This window comes from Alexandromys fortis, unplaced genomic scaffold (genome assembly GCF_014885135.2).
Source record: "Alexandromys fortis isolate MF-2015 unplaced genomic scaffold, M_Fortis_MF-2015_v1.1 scaffold_36, whole genome shotgun sequence".
In the NCBI taxonomy this organism is placed as follows: domain Eukaryota; kingdom Metazoa; phylum Chordata; class Mammalia; order Rodentia; family Cricetidae; genus Alexandromys; species Alexandromys fortis.
Genome location: NW_026067915.1, coordinates 289069 through 299819, shown reverse-complemented (window position 1 = coordinate 299819; position 10751 = coordinate 289069). Strand labels below are relative to the sequence as shown.

At 46.0% G+C, this 10751-nt stretch overlaps 1 protein-coding gene and 1 long non-coding RNA gene across 2 annotated transcripts in view; one reads left to right on the top strand and one right to left on the bottom strand.

Annotated features, from left to right (window-relative positions):
- LOC126500051 (uncharacterized) overlaps positions 1 to 4441 on the top strand; it is an 18399-nt gene extending 13958 nt beyond the window's left edge. Inside the window, exons 2-3 of the long non-coding RNA XR_007591235.1 lie at positions 1396 to 1648; positions 3276 to 4441. This is a non-coding gene — a long non-coding RNA (uncharacterized lncRNA). The remainder of the gene's footprint in view (positions 1 to 1395; positions 1649 to 3275) is intronic.
- A 2342-nt stretch (positions 4442 to 6783) lies between these two features.
- Positions 6784 to 7258, bottom strand: LOC126499956 (60S ribosomal protein L27a-like). Its single transcript, XM_050139513.1, has one exon. It carries the CDS (start codon positions 7237 to 7239, stop codon positions 6784 to 6786), a length of 456 nt encoding a protein of 151 aa, XP_049995470.1. The 5' UTR covers positions 7240 to 7258.
- Between the last annotated feature and the right edge of the window lie 3493 nt (positions 7259 to 10751).

Sequence of the window (10751 nt, the reverse complement as noted above, 5' to 3'; positions counted from 1 at the left end):
TGGGGAAGAGACAGAAATCTTTAATAAATAAATAAATGAAAATTTAAAAACAAAACAAAAAAAAGAAGTGAAGGTTAACGTGAACCCTAAATTTGTCAAATCAACACAATGTAGCTACAAATCAATTTCCCATAAGAAACTATCATTTGAAAATCAAATTATATAAACCTTTTCTTACTTAAAGCATACGAATAAATTTAAAAATAAATAAATAAATAAAAATAAAAAAAGGTTAACTGCAAAAAAATTTGCAAAAGTTAAAAGACAAGTAATATATTTGGGAAATATTTGGGAAATGCACATAACCGTTCAAAAGGAAAGATAATGACAGGACTGGAATGTAGTTGTGCAGTGAAGGACCTGCCTAGCGTGAGCAAGGCCCCCAGGAAAACATGCACACAGGCAATGGCAAATTACCAAAGACAGAAGACAGAATGTAATTTATGAATGAAGCAATACAAACAGCTGGTAAAGGGTAAAAAGTATCAAGGAATGTTGGCCCATGTCTATGATCCCAGAATCGAGAAGGCAGAGGCGGGACAATTACCAAGAATTTGAGGACAGCCTGTACTACATAGCAATTACAAGACAATTTAGGGCTACGTGACAAAACCCTGTCTAAGAAAAGTAAAGATCTGAGCAGTTACTCATCTGTAATATAGAGAGGATGGTTAAATGTGCCATAGCACAGGGCTGCTGAAAAGGCTGGATGGGTGAAGCACTTGCCACCAAAGCCTGACAGTCCCTGAATTCAAGCAAAGATGGAAGGAGAGAACTGACTCCATAAATGCTTACTGTCCAGCCTGCTGCCCCTCATAGTTAAAAACAAACAAAACAAAGCAAAAAAATCTCCATTTCTGGAAAAGCTGGGCAAGAATGAATGCTTTCTTTTGTTGTTAAGTGAAACACAAATTGGCAGACTTTTGTTTAGTCGGTGTTTTGAGACAGTTTCTCTATTAGGTCCTGGAACTTGCTATGTAGACCAGTTTGGCCTTAAACTCAGAGATCTGACAGCCTCTTCATCCCAACTGCTGGGGCAAAAGACGTGCACCACCATGCCTTGTCCTTACTTAACACACTAACACACACGCACCACAAACAAGCAAAAGAAACTGTCCAAAAGAGGAAAGAGTAAGCGAGCCATTGAAAAACACAAAAGGTAACAGAGAGACAGCAGCTGTGATCCTACCACTAACAGAAAAATCTGTCAATGTTTTCCAATGAGACTTTTGAACTCCCTCCTTTGTATGGCTAATGTTTAACTTATTTGAGCTCAAGACTGAACAGTATTCACGTTGTAATTATCGTTCTGTCCTCAGTTTAAGTTTCTGTTCCAGGAAGTTGCCTAATCTGGAATTTTCCCCTCTACTGAAGTCACTCACTGTCTTCCTTCAGGTCCTGCCTCTGGGTAAAACCCAGAGCTGAGATGTTAGAAGAGCCTCCTCTGCTAATCTCTGGCCTGGAGACCCTGGGTCCTAACCTCCGAGCACAGGAAACGCTCACCTGGGCCGTGACCTTCAGACTGCTTTTCAGCTTGTGGGAAGGATGCTGCAAACACTGGCAGTTGGAGGGCTGAGGAGTTCCTGTTGAACTGGCCTTAGTGACTGAATGGAACTACATTAGGCAATTAGTAAGAAGACCTCCGCAGGTAAGGCAGATACTCTGCTTTCAGGAAACCTACCACCACCACCACCCCCCAGCCTCTCTCAGGCCCAGCTACCCCTCCATTTAGGTTACAAGACAGCATGACTTGGAAGAAAGGACTCCTTCTGTCACTGTGTTTGTTATCAGCAAACCTACGCTAGTCCAGTGGGGAGAATGTTGACTTGAACAGCAAAGCCAAGGCCATGCTCCCCTAAACTTGAACAAGGCCCACTGGGAAGTAGCCAACCTTGCCAGTGGGTCTCAACCTAAAAACCTCTCACAGCACTTCCCGCACCAGGACCTACCTGTTACTGCAAAGAACAGCGGCACCCCAGAGTAAGCCCGCCAGTTGAGTTGGTATTGGTTCAATAGTGATCCTATACATCATGGGATTAAAAAAAAAATCCATGAACAGGTTGATAAGCATAGCAAATAAACATGGAGATTTCAAGAGTCAAGGAGATGGAAGGCAGGCATGGTATTACACTACTATAACCCTAGAGCTGGTAAAGTCAGAAAGCTCTGGCGAACAAGACCAGCCCAAATCACATGAGACCCTACCGCAAAGCAAACAGAAAACCAGGGATTGGGGGTGAGGGAGAACGGAGAATTGGATTACAGACCAAGAAACTCCACTTCCATGACTGCAGAATGTATTAGGCATAGCGGTTCATACTCAGGATGCAGAGTCAGGAGGATCACTTGAAGCTCAAGGTCAGGCAAACCTCGTCCACACAGCAAGTTCCAGACCAGCCAGGGCTGGATGGCAAGACAATGCCTCAAACAAAACAAAACAACACAAAAAAGAGACTGCAATATCTTTTTGATATAGACTAGATGGCATATAATTTTTTCTTGCCAAATTGCCTGCTCTGTCATGTACTGGATTCCATGACAGACTTGGAGAAATCCATACAGGGATTAAGAAGCGGGAATGAATCCTAGTCCTGAAAACCACAGTTACCTCCTGAAATTACCACTGCCACCGTAACTTCTGAATTAACCTCTAAAGTCTGCCATAAAACATGCTGTCTGAAATCCTAAATACTTATCTCTTAGGGAACCCATTGCACTCTTGGGTGTAATCCAGTGGTCTTAGGCATTTCTCTCTCTTTTTTAAAAATTAATTTACTTTTTTATTTGAAAACAATCTTTTTCATTTTACATATCAATCCCAGCTCCCCCTCCTTCCACTCCCCCCACTTGCCCCACCCCGCCCGCCCCAACTTCCATCCACTTCTCAGGTAAGGCCTCCTGGTGCTTGGGCTGGGGCTGCAGCTAAGGGGTAAATGCTGGTACTTAATCCTGTCGATGTTAGGCTGTCTCCCACTGATGCCGACATTTTCTTAGTAAAATGAAGCTTTATGCCCAATTGAGACTCTCTAGGGTTTTGAATTACCCTCGAGAGTCAGGATCTGACTGTACCGTGCTCCCGGTTACACCGTATTGGTGAAATGGTAGTTTCCCAGGCTGTGCCTGGCCGTGAGAGTCTCCATGTCACAAGCAGCGTTTGACTCTGTCTTGAGTGTAAATCCAGAGCTGGATGACGATGCAACTTGATGGGCATTTAAAGAGTGCCGTCTCTCTGGCCCCACCTACAAATATAGACTAATATGTAACATATTCTTAAGCACCACCCTACAGATTTATCAAAGTCGATTGGGACAGTATGAAGGCGTAAGCATATCAAAATCGCTTCAGGAGAGCCACACCCAAGAAGTCAGCCTAAGGAGGATGAAACTCCACACGTAGACCCTCTGAACAGGATGCCTAAGACATGGCGACAGCCCCGACCACCTGCTGTCTGATCACCCAGTATATGTGCTAAGGGACAGACAGGCAGAGAATTCCTGGCTCCCCAAGGGTCTCCTGCTTGGCTTAGTCTCTGCTGTGGTTGGGTTGCCGACCGTTCATCTTCCTGTCTGTCCATGTGGACTTGGTCCTGCACTTCAGCTCTCTGACCTCCGTGGCCCTGCACGTCTCTTCTGCAGCTGGACTCAAGCCTAAGGCTCAGCGTGACTCTGCACAGGCACCTCTGGAAGACCTCCAGCGGATCCAGAGTCCCTGTACACTCCTGTACACTTTCTGCCCCTTGAACTCTGCTGCAGTCTCCTTAAGCCTTCATAACCATTCAGTAATCCCTATATAAACATGTGCAGAGATTCATTAACTGTGTAGTGTGTAATATACGACCTGAGAGTTGATATGAGCTGTTATGATTGGGATAGAAGACCTGTATTTTGGGAAGACTCATACAGCCAACTAATGTGCGCTCATAGGGGCTCACAGAGACTGAACCGACAACCAGAAAGCCCGCATGAGACTGACCTAGGCCCTTTGCATATATGCTACAGTTGTGTAGCTTGGTCCTTTTGTCGGGCTCCTAACAGCAGGAATAAGGGGATGCCTCTGACACTCTTACCTTAGGCTTTTGGGACCCTACTTCTCATATTGGGTCACCTTACCTAGCCTTTATATATGGGAAGGTACTTAGTCTGCAACTTGATACACCATGTTTTATTGATCCTCGTAGGAAACTTGCCTTTTCCTGAATGGAGTCTGAAGAGGAGGGTATTGGGGGTAAGGTGGGGGAAAAGGGGAGAAAGACTGGGAGGAGAAGATGCAAGAGCAGGGAGAGGCTATGGTCAGGATGTAAAATAAATAATGAATTAGAGAAAAAGAACCCATGTTTGCCGCAGTTTGCCCCTGCTGTCTATCAAGGGAAACTGGGATTCCTTGACAAATCATAACCAATAAAAACCAACACAGCTTGTGCATTTGTTTGGTATCCAATAAATTCTGGCATCACAGAAAGACACAAGGTGTCCAGGTTTCTGATGTGGGACATTCATGACATTGAGAAGGCAGACTTGGTAGTTAAGTGAAAAAAATGCTAGGTGTAGAGGCCCACCACCGTGAGCCTGGCATGTGGCATGCTAGAGGCTGAAGCAGGACTGATACAAGGTCCAGCCTGAGCTACAGGGTAAGATCCTACCTTAAGAAACACAGTGAAGCAACTTGTCTGTTGACCTGGGTGGTGGTGGCACACACTTTTAACCCCAGCACTCACAAGGCAGAGGCAGGTGGATCTCCATGAGTTTGAGGCCAGCCTGGTTTACGGAGCGAGTTCCAGACAGCCAGGACTACACAGTGAAGCCCTGTCTGGGAAGACTTGTGTGCAGAACAGCCAGGGTCTCCGGATTTAGAGGCTGGCTGCTTCTTTACATCCCAGTTTGTCTACCAGTGAGGGACTCATGGCTGTGATGGAGTCTGAGTGTCCCACCAAATGGAAAAGAGATATAACCCATACAAAAGAACTTGTACCATGAAAACTGGTAGTATTTTGTTGGGCATGGTGACAAACACCTTTAATCCCACTACTGAGTAGGCAGAGGCAGGGGGAAGCCTCTGACTAAGTTTTATGACAGCCGGGGCTACACGGATAAACCCTGTCTAGAAAACAAACAAACAAACAAAATTGGTGATATTTTCAGGTCAGTTAACCTTTGCAGTCACCTTAGCAGTAATTCCTGGACACAAACTAGTTAATCTGCAAATCTGTCCTTGAACTCCTTCCAACAGAAACTTCCTGAGCCACCTTCTGGAGCATAAAAGAAACTTGGCCAAGCAAATGCTTTTTTTTCTAGGGCTTTTGATATTGGAACAGACTGAGAGTAAGGCATGTTCTCTGGCCTCAGTGAACTAAAGAATGAGTTAGCATCCTAGAAATCGAAGGGAACTTCTATACTGAATGCGATTCCTTCACCAGTTTCTCCACTCAACACACACTCGATGAGCATGCAGCGTTTACAAGATGCTTTCTCGTAGTCATGCCATGGACAGATGAGGGCAAATTCAACAACTGTTAAGAACCCAGGCATGGTGGCACACTCCGTTAGCCACAGCACTTGGGAGGCAGAGGCAGATGGATCTCTGTGAGTTTGAGGCCAACCTGGTCTACAAGAGCTATTTCCAGGACAGGTGCCAAAGCTACAGAGAAATCCTGTCTCAAAAAAACAAACAAAACAAGACCCTGTCTCAAAAACAGACTTTCAAGAAACTTGTTAAAGGTCACACCCAGGTCAGGAGGGCTACTGTTTAATTCTGTCCAGACGCCAGCTCTAGTGATTTATTAATAAAAGGTGACATCAGGGCTTTTCCTTAGCACTGCTTTATATAGCTCAGTGATCATGGCTTTGATCTCCAGCACCACAAAACCTAGGCACAAGGACATGGGAAGTCTCAGTAGAAGATGCTTAGCATGAGCATCCTGCGCTCTGGATGACAGTTTTGGGGGTAACTTTTTTCTTTGTTGGGATTGATTAGTGTGCTCATCTGCTTACTTGATTTCTTTGGACAAGATCTTGCTCTGGAGCCCTGGGTAATCTGGAACTCAAAATGTAGTCCAGGCTGGCCACAAATTCATTGGAATCTTCTGATCTCAATCTCCCAAGTTCTGGGATTATAGGCATGTGCCACCATGCCTCACTGGGGTGACTTTTTTTTCTTTTCTTTTTTTTTTTCCTGTTTTTTCAAGAAAGGGTTTCTCTGTGTAGCCCTGGGTGTCCTGGATGTCTCTGAAGACCAGGCTGGCCTCAAACTCACAGAGATCCACCTGCCCCTGCCTCCTGAGTGCTGATAATAAAGTCATTGATGGCGTGAATTGAGCTTTTTGTTTGTTTGTTTGGTTGGTTTTTTTTTTTTTTTTTTTTTTTTTGTGAGACAAGGATTCTCTCTGTAGCTTTTTGGAGCCTTTCCTGGAACTCGCTATGTAGACCAGACTAGCCTCTAACTCACAGAGATCCACCTGCCTCTTCCTCCTGAGTGCTGGGATTAAAGGTGTGTGCCACCACTACCTGGCATGAGGTAACTTTATAAGGATAGTTTAAAATTGTTTTTTTTTTTTGGTTTATTTACCTGTATGATCATTTTGCCAGCATGTATGTGCACCACGTGCATGCCTAAAAACCAAGGAGGACAGAAGAAGACATCCGATCCCTGGAACTGCAGTGGTAGATGATTGTGAACCACGCTGCAGTGCTGGGAGCTAAACCCTGGTCTTCTACAAAAGCAAGGAGAGCTCTTAGCCATCTCTCCAGCCCTTTAAACAATTACTTTTTTTTTGGAAAGTGTTAGCATTTAATTGGCCTCCCTGAGTGGCTTCAAGCCACCTCCAACACCCTTTATCTTCTCTTCAGCTCTTCTGCTGAAAAATTTGGCTTTCACGATGATAGGCTGCTTAGGGAGCTTTCCCTTCCCCAGAACTTTGTAGTAGCCCGATCGCACGACATCAATGATGGGAGCAACTCTGGTCTTGTTCTTGGCAGCGTTGACTCGAGTCTGCTCACTGACCAGCGTCCACAGTTTATCCAGGTTGACAGTCGGGCAGAAGCTCTGGTTCCTCTTTAAGTGGTAATGCCTCATCCCAACTTTCCCGAAGTAACCTGGATGATATTTGTCGAAGTTGATCCTGTGATGATGCATGCCTCCTGCGTTCCCGCGTCCTCCTAGATGCTTGCGGTGTTTACCGATGCGGCCATGGCCGTGGCTCACGTGGCCCCGGAGTTTCCGGGTCTTCCTCAGTCTGGATGGCATGGCGGTGGCAGAAAGGAAAGAGGGCTAAACAATTACTTTTAAGCAAGACATAATCCCAGCATTTTGGAGTGAAGGTGGGAAGGTCAATAAGTTCAAGGTCAGCCTCACTTCAGAAAACAAGAACCCTCCTGAAGCCTTACCCCTGAAATGACACAGGCGATTGCTACTGTAGTTGGCTGCCCACCAGAACTATACGATAATGTTCTTTTGTTGAAGACATCGCGTGCTTTGGTCACCGTGCATATCAAAATCAAGCGGGAACTGAAATGGAAGCTTCCTTTCTATGCTGTAATCCTCTCATAGCCAGAAGGAGCTCTGCAGACTGCTGGGGGATAATTGCCACTAAAGCTGTGGTCCCCATAGAGAGCGATCCCGAAGAGCCGGGCAAGATATGCTCACTGGGGCCGGGCGATGGTGGCGCACGCCTTTAATCCCAGCACTCGGGAGGCAGAGGCAGGCGGATCTCTGTGAGTTCGAGACCAGCCTGGTCTACAGAGCTAGTTCCAGGACAGGCTCCAAAGCCACAGAGAAACCCTGTCTTGAAAAACCAAAAAAAAAAAAAAAGATATGCTCACTGGCTCAATAGTGGCTCATCTGTTATAGAGTGTTGGGGCTTGGGTGAGAGATACCCCCATAGACTCATATTTGAACACTTTTTTGGACCCCAGTTGATGGTGCTGTTTGGGGGAAGTTATGGGACCTTTAGGAGGTAGACCCATGCTAGGGAAAGTACACCAATAAGGGCAGTCTTTGAGGGTTTATGGTGCCCCACTTCTTGCTCTCTCCTCCTCTTCTTCCTCTTCTTCCCTCCTCCCACCCCTCTGCCACCCATGTGTGGATGAAAATGTGGTCGGTTAGCTTCCTGCTCCTTCCAGTTGTCATGCTATCCTCGCCATGCTGGGTTCTATCCCTCTGGAATCATAGTCTGAAATAAGGCCTTTCTTCCTTTAGTCGCTTTTGGTCCTGGCATTTTTATCACAGCAGCAGGAAGTGACTCGTACATGGGACCAGCCAGCTGCTTCTGACTGGGCCCGAAGCCCGCTCCATTCGTGTCTGCCACTGTTACCTGGTCAAACACCCAGAGGGAAGTCCTAGGTCCAGGTGGGCAAGCTAGCGCTAACACACGGAAAGGACGTGACATGGCCAACCAACGGTCATCTAAACGGTCATGTTTAAGCCCATAGATTAGTGCCCCTGTACCTTCGGGCCAGAGGAGCTTCTTCTCAGAAAGGATAATGTTAAAAACAGAGACTTAACCCCTGAGCCATTGCTCCTGGCCCCTTTTCTCTTCTCTCTCTCCTTCATTCTCTCCCTCTCTCCTCCCTTTCCCTCTCTTCCTTGTTTAAAGGCCAGCCTTTTTAGGGTTTTACTCTGTTGCCCAAGTATCTGGGATCCAAGGTGTGTGCACTAGTGTTTTGGGTTTCAGTATATGTTCTTGGAATCATACCAGCCTTAAAATGATCTGAGGTGGTATGTGTGCTTATTATCTCAATCCCCACACTAGAATGGGCCCTCCAACACCGGAATCTGCTTGCTGCCTCCTTCTATTTTCAGAGTCTTATAAAAGCACCCAGTAAATATCTGCTAAATTAACGGAGTGGGCCCCCTATTCTAGGTTTTGAAGGGTCCTTTTCTTGCACACATCAGTTCTCTTTTAGGTTCACCCACTCATTTCCCACAGCCAAATGTCTGTCACCCTCAAAGCTCGGAGAGGAATGACGTGGCCTATGGTAACTCCTGCTAACTGCCCTGTCCTTCTGACCACAGGGGGGGCGTGGGACCTTATCACCTCTCTTGCAGACGCTGGATATGCTGTGTCAGCAGTGTCCCCAGCGACCATCCTGTTTGGCAACACATCCAAAGTGGACATGAGGTTAATTTGGTAGGAAGTGAGGTCAGTTTAGCAACTGATGGTGAAACGTTGAACAAGACGGGGGTTAACACTAGTCGAAGTTAGTGTTAGGCGTGTCGTAAGGCACAGAAGAAAGATCACAAGGGGCTGAGTTGTGGAGGGCCATTTGTGCTTAGAAAGGGAAGTTCCCTGTAGATGTGTGTGTGTGTGTGTGTGTGTGTGTGTGTGTGTGTGTGTGTGTGTGTGTGAGTGCGCGTTCCCTGAGCTGTGCAGCACAAAGTGGAGGACGGCTGAATCTACCAACCTGTGACAGAACTTTCTGGAGGCGCCTGCAGGAGAAAGGCTTTGGCCAAAACCAATTAGCACCACTGATTGGGCCTCTCATACCTTGTGTTAATCACCTACTATCTCCAATCCTCCGTTCATCCTGTTAAGCAGGCAATAACACCTATCTCATAGAAAAGGAAAGAAGCTTAAATGACTTGCCCATCATGGTCACACAGTGGCTGGAACAGCAGCCAAGCAAGTAATCCAGCTTCACTTCCTACCCCAGGGTGGCCTTTTTCTCTCCCATGCTAAATAAAAGGAGACAATGAAGACCCAGGGCACTAATGAATTGTAAGCTCGTAAGCTGACCTTGGCTTGCATTTATCTGCTCTGAGATAAAACGCTTCATCAATTCTGAAACTCAATCTTTGGAAGGATGATGTTGTTGTTGTCCTTTGTGTATTGTGGTCCAGACAAGTCTCAAACTCACTACATAGACTAGGCTGTCCTCAAGCTCATCCTGATGGTCCTTCTCCCTTAACCCCCTAAGCAGTGAGATTATAGGAATGTGCCATCATATGGATCTTGGAATTAGGAGGGTCAGAGCAGAACTATTGGAAATAAGAATGGTTATCAAAGATGACCATTACGTTCACAGTTCCACGCTGGTGCACGCCTTTAATCCCAGCACTTGTGGGGCAGAGGCTAGCAGATCTCCGAGTTACAGAGCAAATCCTAAGACAGTTACACAGAGAAATCCTGTCTTGAAAAACTAAAAACCAAAATAAACAAGCAAACAAAAAGCTAATATGTAGGGAGAGGTTGGGATAACTCCATGGATAAAGATTTGTTCTGTCAAGTCTAACAACCCGACTTTGAATCTCTGGATTCAGTCCCCAGTACCACCTAGGACAGCTTGCAATCACCTGTAACTCCAGCTCCAAAAGATCTAACATCCTCTTTTGACTATGGGGGGAAGGGGCACCTACATGCATGTAGTGTACAGACAAGGAGGCACACGCATACACGCACATAAATAAAAATGCATTTTAAATATTTATTTATTATGTATACAATATTCTGTCTGTGTGCATGTCTGCAGGCCAGAAGGGGCACCAGACCTCTTTACAGATGGTTGTGAGCCACCATGTGGTTGCTGGGAATTGAACTCAGGACCTTTGGAAGAGCAGGCAATGCTCTTAACCACTGACCCATCTCTCCAGCCCTAAAAATGCATTTTAAAAAGAAGAAACATTGAACGAAGGAAAGGAGAAAGAGGAATGAGGGAGGAAAGGAGGGAGGGAGGGAGGAAGGGAGGAAGGGAGGAAGGGAGGGAGAGAAGGAGGAAAAATACTGTGACTGGGGCAGGGGACGGGATCTCTTTGGCTAGGGT